The following is a 24,409-nucleotide window of genomic DNA, read 5'->3' as shown; positions in this document are numbered from 1 at the left end:
GCCTTATGGGGATTTGTATGTGGGATTGGACCTAAATGAAGACAGTGCAGAGAGACAGAAATTCTGCCATTAATCATACTACTTTTATTTAAACAGTAAGGTGTGATTTAATGTAAGTGGTTTTATTTTCATTCATACTTGATGGTGAGTTTTGAACAGTACTGTACCCCAACAATTTTACAAATATAATGCTAAATACACTGTTTATTGCTCATTGTTTTTGCATGAACATAAAACCTGGAAATGAATACAAGAATAAATAAGGCACCCTACTAATACGCTGATTTCATGTATTGTAGTAGCATGCACAAAGTTTCATTTTGCTTTTGCAATTCACTTTTCTCATTTTGCTTATTAAAGAAAAAATAAGAGTTCATTATCTGGGCAAGGACCAGCACTTGTCTTAAAAGTCAGAATTTTAAAGCACTTTCCATTTTTTTTAATTCAACCGTCCACCTTACGAAACAGCTTTCGTATAGCATGTCCCAATTTCTTTTTCTAAAGACAAAAAGTATTTTTGTTCTTCCTTTGCTGTTACTAGGAAACATGCCTTGCAAGAGGAGTGTTCACGTACTGCTTGAGACAAAAGACCTGACTTGCTTTTTTTTAGCCGCATTTTCTTCTTGTACTGACCCTGCTCAAAAGATAAAAATAAAAATGCAGAGGCATCTTTGCTGACTTCTCTTGTGTGGCTGGGCCCAAATCAGTGATCAGCAGAAGGCAGGAGCTCCACAGAAGCTGCTTAAGAGCCTTGTTTAAATTTTAGCATGCCCTAAATTTGGACTTCCCAACAGTTTCAGAATATATTCTGTCCAACTGTCCTTTTTCCTCACAGGCCCACGTTGGCTGTCACTGTACATCAGGGCTGAGGAGAACAGCAATGCCTCGGCCAGCCTCACAGACTCATAAGCTGTGAGGGCAGAAATCGGTTTGCAGTGGCTTCAGTGATTTGACAACCCACTGCCAGAATGCTGACAAAATGATCAAATAAACAAACCAGAGAGTTGGGACTTTGACCTTCATCCCAACTTTCTTTAAACAGTTTGTTGCATTTTTTTCAGAAATTATATGAAACAGTACCAGAGACAAAAGGTTGGGATTTTTTTTTTAATTTAAAGCAGATTATATAATAATTTCCCAATGCTCTAATGTTTATTCTTTAAAACTGAAATGTTCTTGCAGGGTAATATAAACATAGCAGGTTGAATCATCAAGTTTACCAGTTATATGAAGCATGTATTACTTATATGACAACACCCAGGTTTACATAAAATTTGAAATGCAAGATGTCTTTTAATTACGTAAGTTATTACAGTACTGTTTTAAAGGAATATTTTGGTTATATGTAAACACTATAAATTAGCTCTTTAAAAAATAATCATATAAGACAAGGATGGCATTGACATAGTCTAAAAAACAATAACCAGCCCTAAATCTGAATGCTCTCAGGGCAGAACAGCAAAAGCAGGTATCAATCTAATGCTATGGAATAACATGCTGAAATTTTGATTTATTTGCAGAATCGGTGCTTTTTTGTTGTTCCCTCCTTTTGTTTTCATATTTTAAGATTTTCACTATCAGTGCCCTAAGGAATGGGCCAACTTGTACTATGTGTGACAGGATAATAGAAGCTATTTTGAGTGTCGCCATTCTAATATTAAAAGCCATCTAAATTAAGTCTCCTAAATACATATTGGTTTAAATTACAATCCTGAGGAATTATAATCTCTCTACTTGATAGTTTTGGTTAAGTGCAATTTGATGTATGCAGAACGCTGTTTCATTTAAGGTCATTCTTAGTAAGGCATATTAAAAATAAATATAAAAGTGACAACATAATATTTAGTTTCTTGCTACAAAATCTTAGGCAAAAATATTTTTGCATGTAGTAATGGACTTTATCCATTTGCTGGCTTACAGGAGTTAAAATTTGTGCACTAAGCTTAACTGCCCTTGTCAGAATGTGCCACTGTGCTATACTAGCGGTCCAAAGCTACATGCTTAAGATCTTATTTCCATGCTCAAACATAGCTTGCACAAACTGCTTGAAGACTCTGTCCATGTAAGTGCACTTCCTTGGCCATATTCCTTCCAGAAAACCAATATGGCCTCCACACGAAGTCAGAACCAAAGCAACGTTTGCATTTTGTTTGGCAGTTTCTACTGGTATAGCTAAAAGGGGGGGAAAAAGTTTTAAGTCCTTATCCTTCTAAGAAATGCCAGACATTGAATAATTTCTCTTAAACCTTTCTCATATTATGTCTGAATAAATAGGCACAACATGAACATACGCTTAAATTATCACAGGATTTAGAACCATAGCTGTGTTAAAAGCCATTTCTCTCTTCATCATTAACTGACCTTATCTGTGTGATTTTTTTTTTTTTCTGGCTGCTGTAAAAGTTTCAGCTTCACCTTTCTTTCAGTCCGACTGATGAAACAGCACCCATGTTAATGCATACTTAGGATTTGCTATAAATAGTGTAAGTAAAAGGACAATCAAGCCTGTAGTTTTTAACTGGTATTGCAATATTCAGTCTTGGAAAAGCTGAGGAACTGGGACCTTAATTGCAAATCCCATTCTTTTTGTATGAGACTCCAAACACAAAACCTTTAACGTCACAATAAGATTTGGTCTGTATGATATCCTATCAGCTAATATTAAGGATTATCCCAGGTTATTATCATTACATCTGATTTGCCATACATTTACACCCGCACATTTAGAGCACACAATGCAAACACACTGGGAGATGGTTCTTGCCCTGAGGAGCTCATAATCTAATACACAAGATAAAGAGAAAAAGAGGAAGGGAAAACAATTGTACAAGGACACAGAAAGCTGCTCTGTGTCACCCAGTAGGTTAGTGGTTCTCTACTGAATAGTGACTGCTAGAAATTACTTAATTTAGAATTCAAATTATTAGAATGGGTATTACAAGGATTTTTCTTTTGCTGGGTTAGTTTTCTTGCTCAGCTTCCTGGTCTGGTTCCCTGTGTTAATACAAACATATGAATGGCAGCAGACGTTCAGATGAGACCTTTGATGAGGTGGCCATTTCAGTGATGGCCTACAGTTAGCTCAGAGCCATCAGTGAATGACACCTGAGATATGCACTGATCTGGAAATGTGCAGGAGGGGAGGCTTCAGTGCCTCCTGTTATGACTATGCATAAATGTGTGGCTTAATCAATGCTACACCTGGCCAGTTCCCTTTGTGAAGGAAAACAAAGGTCAGCTAGCACAGACTGAAAACAGAGAAAGCATATGACTTTACAAATGGTATTTTAGTGTGATGGAATGATCCTATTACCATATGAAGTGCTTGACATAGCAGTGGAACTATATCAAGAGTGCAAACACCACAGAGCCATAAAAATTAAGTTATTTAAGTATATTCCTCTGGCATTTTAGGTATGTTAAATGTACTCCTGAACAAGCAGAAATCTCAATACATTTCAGTAAAGAATGCCTTACTAAGTTCCAGTTTTCAAGTAATATATGAAAGAGAAAAAACCAAAAATCATAAAGATTTTTTGATTATTCAGGATTGACAGAAAAAAAACCAGCAAAAGAAAAATGAAGGGAGTAGCAGGAATTTCACTGTGTTGTTTAAAAAACCTTATGACTCCACAAGAAAATAAATCTGATTTTAAGTCATACACTGCTGAAGTAAAAATGCCTTGGCACTACAACACAAAGGAGCAAGTTATTCAAAAGATGTCTATTGCTTCCTCAATTATTTTAAAGTATTTTTGAAGTGAGATTTTTAATCAGGTTCAGCTGCAGGGGCGGGGGGGGGGCAGTTGTCCACATCCCTTCCTCACTGCAATTCCTTCAGAGACATCTCCCACTCACTCCTATTTCTAGGAGTCTGTTCCTTTACCCCTTTATATATTTGCTATCTCAAAGGTCATTATCCTTGAATAGTCACTATCCCTGCATATTACTACCTTCTTTATAGATGTTCTTTACTTTCATCTGGATGTTGGCAGACTCACTGCTGTGTGCTTCAGATGCCTATTTGCCTTTGTTCTCAGCAACTAGAGTAAGAGCACAGAGTAACCCCTTCCTTAGCTGAAAAAGGACCCCCAGCCAGAATAAGTCACACAAGAGCTTGAGTGCAGTGACTGTGGTGAACAGCTGTGCAACTTAAAATAGATCAGAGCAGAAGCACTAGACCCATAAAGTCAGGGGAGCGGACTGTGCCTCAGAGGTCCTTACTAGCAGTGCCTGGAATGACATGCTCTGTTCCACTCCAGGGCCTCAGTATGAATGCTAAACCGACTGTCTGCGTAGCAGGGTTAGTGTCTTTTATGAATATGTGTTACAAGGTTCCAGCCCATAATATAAGGTACGTGGCCGTGGCCTGCTGGAGCGCAGACTGGGCTCCAGAGAGCAGTGGGGATTCCCTTGCAGAATACGTGAGGTTCTTTGCTTATCAGTGCTATCCATTTCTTCCACTTTGTCCCTCCTTTCAAAATTGTGTGCATTTTATAGATTCCAGCATTTACTAAGTGATTCTGATTCTTTAGTATGTGGAAGGAGCCACACTTCTTACTGCCTCTATAAGAAGTCCTTGGCTTTTCCTTTGTTCAGCTGGAAAATTGGAAATACTGTATACAGTATCTCAGTCTTTGAAAGCAGTGCTGAGGCAAGACTAAAAACAAAAGTCAATGAAGTAAAAGCCTAGGCTGAGGAATAGCACAGGCTGAAAACAAGAGATGCAGAAAACAGTGTATTATTTCTTGCAATCCAACACATGCATCATTTTCAGACTCATCAAGTGCTCATCTGGAGTTTTGCCTGAGTTAATCTGCTAAGCAAACTCTGATCTGCCTTTCTTGGATTCTGTGGATGAACACATTGCCATGCACAAAGAGAGTGGCTGCAATTCATGTCAGCTTCTGCCGACTGCATAGGAATTTGCCCACTTATCTGTACCAAGCCATCTGCTCCTCTTCCCTCCAGTAGCGTGTGGGCCATGCTAAACAGAATCCCAACAGAGAAGTGGGGATCAGACACAAACCCCAATCATGCTTCAGGCAATGAATCAAACTTTCCACAACCATTCTGCAGCTGTCTCCCTGGTCACTGAGGGGACTAATAAATAGGCTTCTGTGCAAGGGTATGGGGAGGAATGTGTGAGGAGGGACAGACTTGACCTCCAGTAATCAGAGAACTCCATCGATCCTAACGGATTCAGGATCAACTGCTTACTGGTCTGAACATACCTCTTCACTGGCTAAGACTGTGCAAAGACATGACAAACACTCATTTTGGCAGACTAGTGTCAAAAGTGTAGAGAGAAACATCCCTTCCTAGTAAGAAACCGCTTTGCTGGGGGATTGGAAGGGAGATGATAATAAATATCTCCTCTGTTGTGCCAACTCAGCTGGGAAACCCCTTACAGGCAAAGCTCACTGTGACCTCTGCATACCTGTCATTCAGAGGTTGCCAGCATAACCATACCTCCCAAATTGGTTTGCTGGTGGTTATTCATTCCTAAACTGCTTGGCAGTACTGCAGGGGGTGCCATGTGGTGCCTGCCTCCAAACAGCTACAGCAGCTCTTTCCTAGAAGCCTACCAATCCTGCACTAGGCTGCTAGTTATCTTCTGTGCCATGTAAGGTGCAAGCCACACAGGTCTTCACGAATGTCATCTTCCATCATCCTATCCTGAAGTTGTCCCTATTCATCTGTGTAACTCCTTCCCAGCAGAGTTTCTTCCTCTGCAGCTTCTCGTGAGAGAACTGAATATGCTGTGTTGCTCTCCAGTGCCAAAATGCAAATGATGCTTGGCAGTGGTGTGGTACTTCCCTTAAGGCTGCTTCTAGGGACTGTTAGCCATCCAATAAATAAAAACACAGTGCAACAGAGCAAATTCTGCAATCTAAAGGGCAGATGAATGGAGCACTGGATGTGATGCACTCTAGGATATAGGATGACATGCCAAAAGATACCACTGTTCATTGTTGTCAGCATGTAACCTTGTACTTCAGTTTCTACTGGCCAAAATTTGCACTGTTGTTTGATCCAGCAGGCACAGGTCTGTTATTTGTGATCACAGAACCACAATGTAAATACATATATGCAGAATTACTTAATTCAAAACCAATTTGTTGTACATTCTTTGTCCCAAAAAAAGTATTTTTTTAAAAAGAACAAAAGAAAAACATACATGTGAAGCTTAAATAAGTCACTGCTGTCAAACACTCCATTTTTTGGTTGATTTCTCTCTATTCCTTAAACTTTTACTCTAATTGTTATTTGTCTGCCATTCCTTGGCCATTTTGTCTCTCCCAACAAATTCATTCAAATATGCTGTTTACATAACAGGATGCAAAATAACACCTAAGAGCAATTACTTCAAGTTTGGATTCAGGGGAATAGAAAAGGTTCAGAGAGTTCAATAGAATGTACAACTGAGCTTCAGACATGCACTTATTTGTCACAGTGGATCAGGAGGGAGCTGGCATGGTACCTAGCTTCAAGGGCAGGCTTCCAGCTCAGGCACAATGCTCACTAGCAGCAATTAGCTAAGCATTAGTATAGTGAAGTTTAAGTCAGATGCCTAATACACTGCTTAAAGTCTCTGAGGAGAAAAATGCCACTTTGGATGAAAAGTTAAATGTGACACTGATAATGAATGCTATTGTTCCACCTTCCTGATTTATTTTTCACATTTACAAAATAAAAGGTCTTGACTTGGTTTTATTACATATTTCCTGCAACAATGACTTGTTTAAATTAGTTATGGTGAGAAAAGTGTCATGCAATGAAGAAGGCATTTGTTTTTATTAGTTAGTATTATGCAATATGAGAACTGCATTCCAGAATTAAAACTACAGATACATCAGCTGCCAAGCTCTATGAACTTTTAAACAGCAACATTAAGGAAATTAATGTTTATTAATTAATGCAAATTAATTGTTTCTTCCTAATACTGGATTGAGATCGAATGGTACATTTTCACAATATATTTAAAAATAACTGCTGGGAAGTACGAAGCGTACCAAAATGTACACAAGAAGAAATGATCAGGTTGTAAGAAGCAACAGAGGCAGCCTCTGCACTTTTTAAGGGAACTTCAGGTCCACATTGTGTAGTGACTTGGTTTTGTATCCCTCAAGCTCTGTTACAGGAAGATAGATGTGTCTGGCTTTATGGAGACTATTTAAACACAAAGGAATTCTGGCACGGCTTTCTCCCTGATGAGTTTTCTAGGCCTGTTTCCCAGCTCTTGGAAACTACAGCTATCTACAACAGAGGTGGAAGGTAGCTTAAAAGCTGGTAGGTATTACTGGGAGAGATGAGGAATGAAATAACCAGTTGCCAAAGTCAGTAAAAGGCTGGGGTCTGGATGAGAATGAATTTTGTGGCTTTGAGTCCATTATGCAGTTGTGAGTGGAAATTGCCTCTGATTGTGAAAGGCTTACATGTTTCCACACATTTTTAAGTCAGAAAAAACCAAGCCCACTGCCAGAATAAAGTCTCTTCCAAGAGTAACACCAGCCCTTTATGTTTGCTAACATAAAACAGCTCACAGAAGTGTCAAGATGAACAAACTCCAGTAACTAATGGCAGCAGACATAAACCCTAGGCTGCTAATCAGGGTGCTCTGTGTCTCCTGCCAGTACATGGATTCACATTGAGGGTGCCCAGCACAAATGAAAAAGGACCCAAGATAGACGCATAGAGTACTATTAGCTGTAAATCAACATTGCCCTGGTGGCCCTTTCTAAGGGAAACTAGTCACCACAAGGACAAAGGGTTATGGCTAACAGCATTAACTCTGTGAACAAGGAACATATGAATGGTTAACAACACAAATATTTTCAGGGAGAAAGGCTGCTTAGGGTCAGAGTTTAGGAGAAGATGGACAGTCATTAGAACAGATTCTAACACTTCTTGTTTCAGAAGTGCAGGTGCTCTACCTTACCTCCCTCTACACTGCAAGACTTCTAAGGCATTCTCATAATAGGTTTGATACTAATCTTACATGAGCAACCATCCCACTGTTCACCAAGAGTTGTGTTACTTTTAAAAACAGCTTCAAGGGTGGAAAGATCTGCTACAGCTGTATTTTAGGGCACTCATCTTTTGACTAGTCAAACTACACAGTTGCAGAACTTTTGAGGCTGTAGGAGACTTCTTTGAGGACATCTAGTCCAACACCCCTGCTCAAGCAGGGTTACCTAGAGCAGGTTTCCCAGGGCTGTGTCCAGTGAGGTTTTGACTATCTCCATAGATGGAGATCCCACAACCTCTCTATGCCTCTCTATTTGACCACTCTCACAGTAAAAAAAAGTGTTTTCTAATGTTCAGATTGAGCTTCATGGGATTGGATCAATACTTGGCTCTTGAGAGCTGGATGGAGGTTGTATTCTAAAATTAAAAGGGGATGGAGTATCTGTACTAGCTTTTATCTAGCTAACAAATGTCCCAGTCTCAGTGATAATAGGCTGGAAAAGGGACAGAGGCACACTGTCTGGTTCACTGCTGTTGCTACCATGCTAACTAGGTAGCTTACTCCTGCCACAGTTACTATTTCACTGCAGGACACAAACCACAAACTAAGCTCGAGCTAAGCATAGAGGTGAAGCCATTGTTCCCTCTCTCAGATACTTCATGAAAGAAACAAGGCACAGCAGATCACCCACCTTGCAGTATGATGGGGAAAGTCATCCCCAGGGTCATAAGACCCATAAAATATTATCTTCAGAGTCACTAGTCAGATTTTATATCTGCACATAGATTTTAGGGTCACCCATCCATTCTTATTTCCAGGCCATTACAAGCTTGTAAGAGAACTTGCAACTGTCCAATTTCAAGGAAAAAAAAATAAACCACAGAGGCTTGTAAATACAAAGGGACTAACTCTGTCTCACAAAGTCCTTGAACCAGAAATTGTTAAATGTGTATGTAGTATTCTGGAATAATATTGCTGTGTTGACTCAGATCTTACTGTTTTTTTAAGCCTCTGTTTCGGCCAATGTAAGGGATAGGTAGTTTGGGTAATCCAGAGTTACCATTTTTTCCTTCATATTAGATGGCTGTCACCTCTTTATATTGTTCATGCTTTTTGTTCAAGAGGAGAAGAAATCCAACTGTCTTTTTCTAGTGCACACTACTGGAGTGGTCTTTTTATCTTCATGTCACATTTGTCTCTAACAGGTCTTCGAACTATAAATAGTAATGTGTGTGCATGTTTCTGTATATGTTGTACATCTGCACACAGATAAAACAGTACAACACACAAAGAGTCTCTTCCAATTCCTTCATTTTCCACTTGTTCTAATATGTTTGCCTGCTTACATTGGTTTCGTGACTCATTCTGCAAGAATCTCACTTCGCTTGTGGTGGCAGAAGAAAATTTCCCTGAAATAAATCAAGTGCATTAACTAAGTTTTAAAGGTGTTAGGTGTTCACAGCTGGAAGACTGTTGCCTCAACCAGCTGTTCATTTTAGTGGTTTTCCTCTACATTAGTTTTTGTTCTACCTCTCTTCTCAGACACTACAACCAACACACAAACTGCAGGAACTAGCATATCTTTTTAAGATAGGTAGCCACATGGTTTTGATCTACAGAGCAAAAGTAAAATGTTCATAATGATCATGTGTTTGGCAGAAAACAGAAGTCAAATGGAAAACAGAGTTTTCAGCCAGTTATTTAGCTAATATTGCTGTTTCATCTTCTAGTTAGATTCTTATTAATTTCAATGGGCCTCCTTCTAGGAGCTCACTTTGTGTATATCTCTTCCCTTACCCTAGATTTTGGCCTACATGCTAACTTAGATTTTTTCTTACTTTTAATTTTCAGGTACTGGAGGTGGCACTGTGAACAACAGCCAAGAATTTAATGTCATCTGAAACATAAGCGACTCCCAGATATTCCTTGTAGGGACTGATTAAAAAATAGCAATAATAAAAAAAAACTTGTTTTCACTTGAATGGAATTCCGAATGTCTACAATCCAGACCCCTGAATCTGAGTTCCTTTTTCTAGGTTCTCTTTGTACTTGATGAATAGAAATGGATGCTTCTGAGAGGGTACTACATCTGATGTCTTCCTTACAGTGAAATAACTCACACCCTAAATATGCAGATTTCTTTCTTTTGACTGTAAAGATTCCATTAATGGTTAATGAGGCCACCCCATATACTTTTGCATTCTGTACTAATCAGGTCTCTCCATCATTAGCTGTTTTATATGTGTCTTACACCTTAGGTAAACTGTAAATGTGTGGAAGTTTTGATCCTATGTACAAGTCACATTTAATAGACCTCTACATATAGGTCTGAGTTCATTCTCAAACCTATGTAGTTTGTCTTAATGACTGCATATACAGATAAATATATTTTAAAAAGCCTAAACTTACCATGACCTGGTGAGAAAACATCATCCACAGAGTTTAGACATAACACTGGAATTCCTACTGACTTCAGCTTGCGACATGGACTAGCATCTTCATAGTAATCATCAATTGAACGGTAGCCAAACATGACTGAAGTGAACTGCTTATCAAATTCTCTAACAGTTCTAGCCTGAAGTACAGAATTCAAATAGGGAACTATGTCAGCATTTTGAAAACAGCATCCAGCTAAAGCAGAAGTAACATTCTCACATACCTTCATCACAAGATCCATATCAAATAATTTCTCCAACATTTGTCGATGCCTAAAAAGAAGGAGAGAAAAATCAGAGGGCTTGTTTTTTGTTGTGTTAACAGATGCAGAAGTCCTCTGCTTTTCAGATACATTATAGAAGTAACTTTCTAACAAGAACATGCTTGTTTTTAATTTTCTATCATAATAAAAATCTGTCAGGAATCCAAGAGCAGAAGAATTATTCATTCATATGCAGGCACATCTAGCAACATAGTAAAAGTCTGCATAAGCCATGAGAAAAATGCCATAGATAAGAGAACTTGATATTTTAGAACACAAAATACACCCTAGTTTTATAAAGCAAAAGATGAACTAGCCCTTTCTGTGCTTTTGCAGTCAACATTGACTTAAAAGAACTAGTATATATACATATATACTCCTAAGTCAATATATGCATGTCTAAAAATTTAAAAAATCCATTTACTTCATCTATAAATACAGAAGTACATTGGGCTTGTGCTGAGCCCTTTGAGAAGCAGATAAATTTAGCTGCATTGATGACAATCTTTCTTGCAAAGATCCTTTTGATTTCAAAACTTACCAAAGAATGCACACAGAACAGCTATGCAAAGTGTTGTTACAGCACTAATTTTGCCCTGATTATTATACCTGCTGTAGATCTCATACTAACATCCTTCCACCTTTCTAAGTAGTTCAGAAGGCAACTCACCTGCTGATAGAGGACTGTAGACAAGTGGTCAAGTAATAGTTGAAAAGAAGCCAGTTTAGTGGCTTCTCCAGAGATTCTACAGATTCAAAAACATTCCAACCCGCAGAGAAAATTGCAGCTGCCATTAAAGGAGTGTCTCTGCCAGTTTTGCCCAGGTAATTTAAAAGAAGCATGCTACAAACAGAAATGAAAAACAGAAACATATATACTATCAAATTGTTTGCTTCAATTTAGAGTAAATATAAGTCAGCCACCTTTTTGTCTGTTTTTCAATAGTTTCTTGTATCAGCCCTAAAGTTGTGCCTAATACAGCTAAAAGGTAGTCAGTGTAATCAGCACATGACTCATGAAGTTTACTTTCTCCTCAGAGAGGAGACTGGTGCACTGTGTAGGGTGTGGGTAGGAATGCATTTAGAAATAAAGATGTACTAGTCTCATTTATATCATTAAAGGGATGAAAAGGTCAAACAAATGATTCTTACTCATGGAACAGGTATTCCCAAGTTGTTAGTAAGTTTTACCATCTTAAAAGGCCTTAGTCTTCCTGATGTGTTAAATCTGATAAATGTGCCTGAAAAATGCAAGCTGCCCCTGGCATGCCTGTCTCACTATGAAGCAGTCTCTTGAGTTGAAGGTAGTGCCATTACCCCACCTCACACATGTGAGAGAACACAGTTGTTTTATAACACACAGTATGTAAAGAATGAAGTGTTGGACAATGAATAAAACTAGAGAAACAAACTTATGAGCCAAATAAATTACTTAAGTCTTGTTTTTCTGACCAATTGCAACTTACAGTCTCTATTGCTAATGTATACTTATGTTGAAAAACGGGAGAGTTCACAAGTATCTGATCCTTCAAATGTAGAAAAAATAAAATAGCAGGAAACTGTAAAAGAAAAATACTAATAGAAAAGCTGTCTTTCTTTACTGCCTGAGACCTCAAAGTTTACAACCACCATTCTAATATCAAGCCCTTAACACAAAGCATTACAGTTAATTGTTAATATAGCTCCCTGGACCACCAACACTCTGTACCTTGGCTTCATCTTCTGTACTTTAGAAGATAGCAACCTTTAGCAAAGACATCATGAACCAGCCTGCTATCACAGAGACTTTGTCCCTGTGCACTACCTAGCAGATCATAAGACAGCGGTCCAACAAACCAATAAAAAAAAAAGTTGCAGTAGTAGAAGAATCCAGTTCTCTAACAGAGTGCACAGAGTGTATGTCATAGGGAGAAGGTTTAGGAATCTTTATGTTAGAAAATGAAGTCCCTTTCCAAAACAATTCATATTGAAGATCAGTAGAACAAGTGGCTTTTAATTTACATTTATATGTCTGTGAAGTGAATGTTTATTTTAATTCTTAACTGGACAAATCTGTCCTGTATAGATTATCACAGAATCACAGGATGTGCTGAGCTGGAAGGGACCCACAAGGATCATCGAGTCCCACTCTTAAGCCTCCACAAGCAAGGGATATGCTGGACTACAAAAGAAAGGTTTCTGCAACAAGAAAGGCTTCTCTAAATCTTTTGATACAAAAAAGACTCAGAACAGCATCCTCTTCTTTCTCCTCATCACTGAAGCCAGTCATTTCATCATAGAAGGCAATCAAACCACTTGGGCATGCTTTGTCCTTGATGAATGCCACCTTCTTATCCTTCATGTGCTTGCAGATGGCTTCCAGAGGATCTTTCCAAAGAACTGAAGTTAGGCTGACCAGCCTTTTGTCCTTCCTGGGATCACTATTCAATGGAGCAGGAAACCTACTGACTAAAGATTTGTAAAAAAGGAGTGGCTACCTGTCTCCCCTGTCTTTACTGCTGAGCTCGGTTCTCAGGCCTACCAAGTCCCTGTGCCTAGTGGCAGAGTATGGGAGAATGGCAGCAGAAGATCAAGTTAGGGCCCAAATTAGGGCCCAGTTATGCAAACCTGGCATAGACATGCCAATGGAACCAGTTGAAGCGCACCAAAGCTCCAGAAGGAGGTAGCCAATGTCATCGTGAGACTGCTGTCTATCACTTTTGAAAGGCTGTGGCAATTGTTGAATATTTCTCATGCCTGGAAAAAAGAGGCACCCATCTACAAGAACTGCAAGAAGGAGGAAATACAGGCTGGAATGCCTAATCACAGCCCTTTGGGAATATCCTCTGGAAGCCATTTCTAAGCATGTAAAGGTGAAGAAGCTGACTAGTAACAGCCAGTATGGATTTATCAAGGGCAAAGCATGCCTGAGCAACATGATTGCCTTCTATGATGAGCTCACTCATCATTCATTGATTAGGGGAAAGGAGTGGAAGTTGCTTATTTTGACTTTAGCAAGTCTTTTGACAGTCTCCATGGTCTCCATATAGTCAAATTGGAGGAGCATGTTTGAATAGGTGACCTGCAACATGCATGGAAAACCGACTAGACCACTAGGCTCTGGGAGTTGTGATCAGGAACTTGAAGTGCAACTGCAATGGTTGGTCCAGATACTAGTAGTGTTTCTCAGGGGGCAGTAATGGGGCCCATACTGTGTAAGTAAGTCTTCACTAACTGGATGATGAGATGGAATGCACCCTTAGGAAGCTTGTACATCAAACTGTGGGGAATGGCTGCTGAACTGGAAGACAACGCTGACATTCTGAGGGACCTCAACAGGCAGAATGAGTTGGCAGAAACTTCATGAAGTTTGACACAGGAAAAATCAAAGTGTCCAGCACCTAAGTAAGAGCACAACAAGCAGGTCTAAGGAAATTATTTCTTTCCTGTATTTGACACTTATGAGACTGTACTTGGAGTACTGTGCCAAATTTTGGGCTTCCCAGCAAGATAAGACACTCGCATACAGAGGAAATTTATGTCTTCATACTGAAGACATTTGCAAAATCCCTGTAACATGAATGGAAAAGGATTGGCCTGATTTAAAAAGCTTCCAAGTTAATTATTTGGTTATCAATAACTATATTGCTTGAACAAACATTTATTTATCCCAAAGCTCCTACAAGTCATTAGTAGATTAATGTCAATATACAGGGCCATATCTGCCCACCCTCCATAAAATATCAGAGAGTGGGAAGTCTCAGGACTTTACCACTGTGTCTGTAGTATTTCTAATGAAAATTCTCCTCTTCTATGATTTCTGTTAAATAGGCTGCCTGAATATTTCTTCTAGATTCTAGCAGTGATTTTTTTTCTAAGAAACTGTGCTATCATTGTCTGTTCTAGCTGTGCTTTCTGGACAGCAGCCAGGACACAGCAAATCTTAATACCACATGCTCTATCAACCCATACTGGTTTCAATAACAATACTACTTCTTGGTTCTGAGCCAGACAGAGCAGATACCCACATCTCTTCCAGCCTAATCTACCCACACACTGCAGAACCCAAACAGAGTGAAGACAAATCTTGTCATTTCATAGGTTGCTATGAAACATGGTATATTAGCTCTAGTTCCTATTTTTTATTCCTCTGTTCCAAAGACAGCCTCCATAGTTTCCAAAGATTGTACTGCCTACCTATTTGGCTGTCAATCTCTCTGCCATTGTTGCCTGTCTTTCTCCACCCCCCTCTAATTTTGACTTTCCCTGACACAGAGCTGAAAGGCTCGAAGACATGAAGAACTTTCTGAAAGTCTTCTGCATATTGACTGTTGGAGGCAGACCCAAGTTAGCTGCAGTTCAGTAAGTAATGCAAGTATTGCAGAGGAGTAATTTAAAAGGCTGCAACAGTCTTATTTTACAACCACAGTTAAGCTGAGACTTGTGTTACATAACCTTACCCTCCCATAGAAACACCTGCTGCCATGAACGGAGCCGAGGGGTGCAAGCTGTGTACATGATGAATAACGGCCTCTAAATCCTCTGTGTTAGCTGCACAGTAAGTCCTTGGTGTCTATAAGGAGTCAAGAGGGAAAAAAAATGCCATCATAAGCTTTTGTATTATCCTTTAAGGGCAAAGCAGACTGAACAGTGGATCATTTATATAACAAGATAAATTTAGCATTTATCATGAAGCTTTGCTAAGTGGCAAATACAAACCCAGAGCGTTTCACGAGTAGATTGACAAAAAGTTATACATGTTATCATTACAAAATAAAAGAGATGACAGATATCTTCAGCATCTGCAACCTCCAGGTCATTAGATGAAATCTGAACAGAGAACAGTGAGCTAAACTAGATAGAACTAGATCAGAACTAGATAGGCACTGATATTTTTAAAATACCCTGAGGAAATGGAAACATATCATAAAGGCTGTGATTTACAGAACAGGAAGTTATAATGACAATTTTACCATCTTCACCCACATCCAAATGCAAAAGAAAATATTAGATTTCAAGTTCTGATAGCCAGCATTTGAAAAGTAACCAATATTTAGATTCTACATCCAATAAAACCAAATAAATAGATAAATAAATTCCCCTGTGACATTTACCTAATTTAGTAAAATATCCTATTAACTAAAGTAATGAAACACATATATTATCCCTTTTTTGTCTGTCATTAGCAACTCTTTAAATCCTGAATTGAGGCTAGGAATGACTTCCAATGGCATCAGTAATATTTGGGTAACCCCTTCCCTGCTATTGAAGGATAAGCACAGCTTTTTAGCTTTATCTGCACAGATATCTGGAACAGGCCACAATCTGAGGGACTATCTGGAGCAGTACAGGGGAGACAAGTCCATTTAGCTGCAATAAGAATCACAGTAAAACAAGTTTTTGTCTAACAGTGTTGTCCAGATTTCATCTACAGCAAAAGAAAGTTTTTAACTTAAGAGTTGTTAGTAACATGTTAGTGATATTGATTTAACTATCAGCAGTGACTGACCTGCCAAACTTCAGTATAAACATTAAAACTAAGTATAAAAATACATAATTATGAATTAAGGGAACTTATTTGTTGCCTGAAGCAACAATGTATTTCAAGGCTGGTTTTTAAAATTGTTTTCAGTTAAACAGCCAGGATATTTGTGGGTGATTTTAACAAGTTTAATGAGATGAAACTAATTACTTAAAATACATTTATCAAAAATATTGAAATGTTGAAGTCAAAGATCAAAAAAATTGAAAGAAAAGCTAAATCTGGATAATTAAAACTGAAGACATTTTTAATTTCCATTTATGTTGCATTGCCAGTTCTCATCCACATGAATCACTCTTCACTGTTTTACACCCTATTAATTATAAACAGTGTGAATGTGTTTTATTCTAATTAAATTGTCAAGTTTACATGGAAAAATAAATTATTTTTGGCAACTAGGGTCTAATGTATTCTAAGTGAAAGTGTATTTGATTAAAAGTTTATAGAACTAGAGAGATATCTTGCACTTTAACTTCAGTTAATTCCTGACAGTTTAACATCTCTCTCTCTCTCTCTACTCATTGTATGAAGATATTTTAAAACACCATCTTAGTTTACACTGGCTGCAAGCAACCTAATACTTGATTATTCCATAGCAATAATTCACAGTAACTTTCAATAACCAATGAGAACAGCATTCTTTAAGTAACTATTATTTGGTACAAGTTTGAATCGATCTTTAAAGAGACTAGAAAAAGAACTGTTTACATAACTAATTTCTATTGTGGTGCTCAACCATGCTGCAAACTCATTAACTAGGGATTTTATATTAAAATGTAGAAACCCCTTTGCAGAAAATGTGATAATTTCAGCTGGTTTGCTTCACTGCAAGACCTTATAAAGCTTAAAGATGTAAATCCGATTACAGTAAAATACACACAATGCATCCAAACAAGAGATCTTTTCTCTTAATGATTCAGAAATTCATCAATAAGGACTTTGTGTGTCACAAAACTGCTTTGTAGATCCATCTGCAAAAGTATGCAGAAAACTACTCTTAACATGGCAATGTTTGCATTGAAATGCTTTATCTGATTATGGGAAAACATTCTGAGCTTTTTAAAGTTTGAAACTAGGGGATTAAAAAATGCAAAACAATACCAAGTATTATGCACATTCATTCCAGCTGCAGAACTGTCAACAAATCGCATATGAAGAAACAAAGCTTATTCAGCAATATTTCATCATGCCTTGTCCCTTGCTGCAGAAAATGTTTAGCTTCAAGACTTTTTCATCTGAGGAATGGGCAGTTATTTCTGAGCAAACATGATATGTCTGTCCCAAAGACAAAAATTTGTCTTCTGTAGCTGAGTTTCTGTCAGAATTGCTGAGAAAAATACAAGAACACATTTGACTTTTAGGATATGGCTATCCATATAAATCTGGTTCATTAATTCACTAACACACAATATGGATTAATTTTAATGGAACAACTTTTTTACCATATCAAAAATCTATTTTAAACTCATGTTGGCAGCTGGGAAAGTAATTACAATTGCTTATATTTGGATTTGTATGGTAAAATATACTGCAGTATTTTTTGAAAGAAAAACGTAAGGATTGTTCATTTTAATGTTACAGATATTAGTAACTGAAAATATTTCATAAAATGAAACGCTCAGAAAAATTGTGTGTTGACCAGTTGATCTCTTAGAGTTTTAAAATAAAAGATGAATATTGGCACGATTGATCTACCAGATGGCTAGATTCTCTTCTCTGGATTTTCAACACATGCTGTGAGTTTCTCTCATTTAAATCCAGCTGTACGAACAGACACAAATGATTCCATATATACCGCTTTTAAGTGAGAGATGTTTTATCTCAGAAGTCATCCTTACCAAAAGATCCTCACCAGCAATTCCCCGGTTGTTAAAAACCACGCATCTAAAAATTGAGACAGTAAATTCAATTATACACATTGTTTATTTCACTAAAAAGATAACTTAAACACACAAAAAAATGAAAATGCATAAAGCAAAATGAGCCAGTTCTATGAATAAGTTCAGCACATAAACATTTAAAGACCTACAGATCCTAGAGCCTGACCTGTGTAGAACAAGCTTTATACCAAAATTGAGTTCACTGAGGTCAGTGGGACTCTATATGAGCACCTTGATTTGCTGGTCAAGGTCAAATTGCAGGGTGAGAACCCCAGGGTTTACCTGAAGATGGTACAGACATGTCCTGCCTGCACTCTGCCATGAGCTCTGCCAGTGCAGGGCTGAGCCTAAAGCTGTGCTCTGAAAAAGAACGTGCAGACATCCTCCAAAGCTACATAATTGTATTAAATTGCAAGAAATGAGGCAAATCAAAATTATACTGAGAGCTGCATCTAAGTTGCAGGTTCTTGGGGATTTTTTTTTGTCTGCTACAGCATAAGTTTCTGTTCTCTCCATGTTGGTGGGAGTCTCTGAATCTTCTAGCAGTATTACCATGATTTAAGGATCTATACTTTCTTAATAAATCTTTCTTTTCTATTACTCTAGCACCATCTCGCTGTAACAATGTTGTTAAATAATATATACATATTTTAGATGAGTTAAAGGCATGAAAATAAATCTATTTTGGTATTTTTCTCAGATGTTGCTGATTAAAAATAAAATTATAGTATTCTCTTGAAATCCGACCTAAAGCTCTCCTTTTTAATGCTATATCTTCTTTTCTTAGGTGATCAAATGCAGATATTACTTTCAGGAATACTTTAAAACTTAATAGTAACAAGTTGTTGATTTCAGGGCTACCTCTGATATTTTTTACTGCTAAGTTTTAAAGTGATTTTAAAAGTACTTTGAACAGTCAAAGTGCTACTTTACTTTTATAATTTAGTAAAGCAGTTATCCAAACCTCCAAACAGAGAAGAGATAGCCAGACATGTAGATAAAACCTCATATGTACATATTTGAAGAACTTATTATAGTCAGTACCAGAAGCCAATCTGCAAAGACAAAATGTAATATTCCAAATACAGGTTCTGGAACAATGACAACTTATTTTGACGTGTAGCAGCAACAGCAATATGATTACATAAAGGAGTCTACTCATCGACTAATCCACTTATTTTACCCAACTCTGACCAGAAGCCTCAAGAACAAAACTAAATTACACTGTGACAATTAAGAAGTGACAGACCTCCTCCTTAAACACCAACAGTAAGAGCAGGCTAGCTCTCCTTTCTACACGCAGGAATTTGAGGCTGCTGAATAAGCAATTTTGGCATTCAGAAGCTGACCTCCTCTGAGGCCTATTGATAGCAACCCATCCATACAAGTTTTCTTGGAGCTGAATATAAACTCCTTCTCTAGAAAGTGTAAAGGTTAACACAAATGCTGATATCATAATTTAAGAAGCAGCAGTGAAAGCCCTATGCAGACTTAGCTTACTTTCACTGCAATCTCTCGGGCACATCTGTAGATACTAAAACAGCCCTTCCAAATGTACTGCCTGTTACATAATTCCACTGTGATTATTATTACTAATAACACTTCCTTACATAAACTAAGGTATTTAGAGCTCATTTGCCTTTGGAAGGCATCTTATACACATACATAATTATATTTGATCCTATTAGAAGCAGCAAAATACTAGCAATGAAATACAACAGCACCTATATCCCAGCGTTTCGCTTTGATGGATCATATGAAGAATGTAGGATTCCTTGCTCGTTCCTGTCAGGCCAGGCAATAACAGGACGGTGGGTCTTGTGCTGGCATCCGGATAATATAAGCTGTCATTATTATCAAACCAATCCAATGAAATCTGTCCTCCATCTGCTGTTTTAATGAGCTCACTGAAAGGCACATTTCAAGACAACACTGATTAGATTGAAAAATACATACACACTATTTATAAGAGTGCTTGCAGTGTACAAATTACCAGGTGTGAATTCTGCATTTTTCATTATGTTTTAATACTCAAAGTGCCACATGTCTGCATGTTTACCATGCAGAAAGAGTCACACCTACAGATGACTAGAGTTAGAACAGTCAATTTGTGGAGTAATTCCTGTTCACAGTAAATGAAGAGCTGGCCTTTTAGAAATTGCTGCTGATGTACTGGAAGCCTGTTACTAATGTGATTTTTGGCACTGCCTTCTGTTTTATATAGGCTTGTGTACTGCAGATTTCCTTTGGATCATCTGAGAATCTTTTGATAGCACACTGGACAACGTGATAAACATTTATCACATTTTTTTTTCCTCTTTATCCAAAGAAGCAGAATATATAATGGGTGGCACTTTGTTATGTTTTAAACATGTGAAGCACAGACACACACTACTGTATCTTCCACCCTGTACCTCCACAAACTTTGCTAGAATGCACTTTTAAGCCATATATCTTAACAATGCAACAAATATTATAATGTCTCAAGAAATTAAGCATTCACTAAACAATGACAAAAAGGTTTCATTCCTTTTTTAGAAACATACAGTATCTTCCCTCTTCCTAGCAATGAAGACACTGTTCGAGAGAGCTGGTGTAGCAACTACCAAAATGTATGCCTACCTTGCAATTGATTTTTCATTTTAAAGTCTTGGTAGCAACTACTCCAGATTTTAAAGGCAATCACCCTTGTTGGAATCTAGCTCAGCTTTGCCCTTTTTCAGTAATAGGAAGCAGATTAAATGCTGGTGTGTACTGCCAACACAATCTCAAATGTGCAAAATAAGCATTGCCCCATGGAATTATTTCTTCCCTCACATACCTTGAAATAGAAATATGCAAGAAGGACTAGAAAAAGTGGCCATGGCCATGCCACTGAAATGTTCCCTAATTACTAAAACTAAGGGAAGCTGCTAAATGCTAAATCTATTCTACCATGCAAGCAGAGCTGAAACAACTTGTGTTGCATCCAGGTTCCGGCGCATAAAAGTACTTCTCCTTAGGTCTTGTGCCAAATGCCTCATTTGCCAGGCTAAGTCTCATTTCTCTGTGAGAGAGATCAGCTGAGGGCAAGCAATAAATATAAGGGGTTTTTTCCCTCTTAGAATTTAGGCACCAAAGAACACAACATAAACCCCACAGGTAAAAGTTACTCTGAAAAATCCACGAAGTTCTGTATATTCAAAACAAGGCTGCAGAAATGGATTGACAGGAGCTTCATGAAGTTCAATAAGGGGAAGTGCAAAGTTCTGTATCTGGGAAGGAACAACCTGTGTACTGGTACAGGGTGGAGGCTGACCATCTGGAAAACAGCATGGCAGAAAAGGACTTGGGGGTTCTGGTGGACACTGAGTTGAACATGAGCCAGCAGGAAAGAAGACCAACAGCCTGGAGGCTATGGAGGCTTAGGAGTCTTGCTGCCAGGTCAAGGGAGGTGATCCTGCCCCTCTATGGAGCACTGGTGAGGCCACACCTGGAGAACTGTGTCCAGCTCCCAACTCCCCAGTACAAGGAAGACATGGACATACTGGAGAGAGTCCAGCAAAGGGCCACAAAGATGATGAAGGAACTGGGGCCTATCTCCTCTGAGAAAATGCTGGGAGAGCTGGGACTGCTCAGCCTGGAGAAGAAAAGGCTCAGGGGGAACTTAGCAACGTGCTTACATACCTGAAGGGAGGGTGCAAGGAAGATGGAGCCATGCTCCTTTCTGTGGTGCCCATTGACAGAACAAGAAGCATTGGGAACAACCTGAAACACAGGAGCTTCCCTCTGAACATCAGGAAACAGTTTCAATGTGAGGGTGACTGAGCACTGGCACAGGCCGCCCAAGGATGTTGTGCAGTCACCATCCTGAGGGAAATCCAAGAACCATCTGGACGTGGTCTGGGGCAACTGGCTCTGAGTGACTCTGCTTGAGCAGGGAAGTCAGACAAAGTGACCTCTGGAGGTCTTTTCTGACCTCAGCCACTGTGTAATCCTATGAACATATTACCACATCAGTTTCTATATTGTCACTAATATTTCAGTGCTCCAAAACTCTCTGAGCTAAAATAGGGCCATTTGGAACATTGACCTTTTAAACCTACTGCATATTGAATCCATGATGAAGACAGTTTCGAGCCTATGATGGAGTTGTAAAGGTGGGCATAAAGCAAAAACACACAAGCACAAACTTGAGCAATGACAGTAGACGTGACATGATCAGAGTAAGGTAACAACTGGCTAGCAAATCAATCACTTAAAAAAAAAAGGGGCACTTACTTCCTGTACTGTACTTGGGGTCTAGATGTGATAAAGGGGCGAAGGAGTGTCTGTACCCGACCTTCCCAGCACCAGATCGTGGGATAGTAAGTTTCTGTCACAACAGGGCAATATTCCTCAAGAAAGCGGCAGAAGCGGTCATTGCTGGCCACCAGCTGGGGTTTCTAGGAAGAGAGACTACAGTCAGGCATAGGCATTCATATAAAATAAACTAAAAAACAAATAAAGAAAGAAATTAATAATTGCTTAAATCCTCTCTGAGTGAACTGATTTATTTCATAAAATCATTTGCAATGCTTTTTTCTTCCATGGTAAAGAGAAAAGTAAATTAAAATCAAATGAAGTGCCAAGATGCCCGACAGAAAAGGGAAACCCACTAAACATAATGGACCCCTTACATACTTCTAATAACATACTGATCTAGCTCTACTTTTACCAGCATTGTATCTTCACTGACAAATCAAAACCCCACCATCTCTCGGTAGGTGAGAAAGATTTTACCAAGTCCATTTTCTTGGTCTGCACAGAAATAACGCTTAATTCGTGCACTTTGACCGTGCACCTGCAGTACCTACTTTAACCTGGTAGGACACTCCTCCTTCTCTCTCATACTACAGTACAAGACTGCATCGGTTCTTCATCTCTGATAATGCTCTGCATGTAGAGAATTTCCTTACAGCTTCCATTTGTATACCAACTAATGTGGAAAAATCCCTGTATAGCAAACATCTCATGTTTTAGCAACCATATTTCTTAAACTTCTATTTTACAGTGACTCTCCAACATGCAAGCATTCATACGGCAAAACCAGATACTTTGAGGAAAACCGTTACATATAAAGTGCAGTAGTGTCACATCCTCACTTATTTTTTTCTCCTGTGACCAAAATCAAGTACCCTCTTCTCAATGAAGAGGAAGGCTATGTTCTCAGTGTTCTCTGAAGGACTGTGGCAATACTCAGGTCCTCAACAGTCAAAAACCTTTTGATATGCGTATTTTCAGCTGATTAAGCATTCAACGAGGCGCTCTCACCACGGGGCCACTTTAGATCTGATCAGGCTCACTGTATCCAAGTAATTTGCGATTGCCTAATTTGCCTATGAAACCATTACTGATGAGGAGATGTACGAGAGTGCTCTAGCCCCCAAAACACTGCCATAGTGGCTCCAGAGGTACTTAGGATGGTACCGACGGCAGTACAAGGACAGAAAAATTACTTTATCACCTGCCCTGTTAGTAAACCAAATAGGTCAGGTTTTTTTGTGGAAGGAGGGTTCCTGACCTCCCTTTCCAAACCATGGCATCCAGCCAAGCTCTCTCCCTGGTACAACTGCATTTTGGGGACGCACGAGGCAAGAGTCCCTTATCCCCCCAGACCACAGGAGCTGTCCCTCACCTCAGGCCGGTGGTCGCGGGGGTCACCGGAGGCCCCCGCGGAGGAAGCAGCCCCGGCGGGCGGGGGTGGGCTGCACTGGCCGGGGCCGTGCGAGGTTTCGGCTGGCCGGCACCCCGAAGCGGCTCCTCCAGAGGATGGACGGCGGGTGTGAGGACGAGGTGGCCGCAGAACCCTACCCCCCAGCCGGTCCAGATGCCGATCCCCTCGCCTGAAGGGCGCCGGCGGCTCCCCTAGGGGCAGTGGGTCGCGGTGACCTTCCCGGGACGGTTCCCCTTCGGCGGGACACCTGCGGAGCCCGCCCGCCCCGCCGCCCTCCCGCTCACCTTGGCGATGCTGTTGAGGTAGTAGCAGGCGTAGGCGACGCCGAAGCCCAGCACCAGGGACAAGCCCACGCCAGAGCCGAAGAGCCCCACGCGGACCTGGCTCTCCAGGTAGAGGGAGAGCTCCCTGGTCAGCACCTTCCAGTCCATCGCACACGGGGGGCGGCGCGGCACGGCACGGCACGGCGCAGCACGGCAGGGTAGCGCACACCGGCTGCCGCGGCCGAACCCACCCCACGGCCGAGGGAGGAGAAGGAAGAGGAGGAGAAGGAGGAGCTGCCGCCTGCCTCCCGCTGCCGCTGCCCGCGGACCTCTCCGTGCTGCAGCGCCGCCGGCGGCATCCCCGCACCGCCCCCGCACCG

At 39.6% G+C, this 24,409-nt stretch overlaps 1 protein-coding gene across 3 annotated transcripts; it reads right to left on the bottom strand.

Moving 5' to 3' along the window:
* Positions 1 to 61: 61 nt before the first annotated feature.
* On the bottom strand, positions 62 to 24,392 carry ABHD3 (abhydrolase domain containing 3, phospholipase). Of its 3 annotated transcripts, none has more exons than XM_064655513.1 (9): positions 24,051 to 24,392; positions 22,332 to 22,495; positions 19,796 to 19,978; positions 18,030 to 18,075; positions 15,110 to 15,222; positions 11,341 to 11,514; positions 10,632 to 10,680; positions 10,382 to 10,547; positions 62 to 2,172 (listed from the first exon to the last, which is right to left on the bottom strand). In XM_064655513.1, the coding sequence occupies exons 1-9, from the start codon at positions 24,195 to 24,197 to the stop codon at positions 1,994 to 1,996; spliced, it is 1,221 nt and encodes a 406-aa protein (XP_064511583.1). In that variant the 5' UTR covers positions 24,198 to 24,392; the 3' UTR covers positions 62 to 1,993. The 3 variants fall into 3 exon arrangements, with proteins under 3 accessions (XP_064511583.1, XP_064511591.1, XP_064511573.1); XM_064655521.1 differs by lacking the exon at positions 62 to 2,172 and adding an exon at positions 6,647 to 8,820 and having other exon boundaries at positions 24,051 to 24,370; XM_064655503.1 differs by lacking the exon at positions 62 to 2,172 and adding an exon at positions 8,837 to 9,381 and having other exon boundaries at positions 24,051 to 24,376.
* Positions 24,393 to 24,409: the final 17 nt, after the last annotated feature.

The sequence above is a fragment of the Pseudopipra pipra genome, chromosome 1 (genome assembly GCF_036250125.1).
Source record: "Pseudopipra pipra isolate bDixPip1 chromosome 1, bDixPip1.hap1, whole genome shotgun sequence".
Lineage (NCBI taxonomy): Eukaryota > Metazoa > Chordata > Aves > Passeriformes > Pipridae > Pseudopipra > Pseudopipra pipra.
This window is presented reverse-complemented; position numbering and strand designations above follow the sequence as displayed.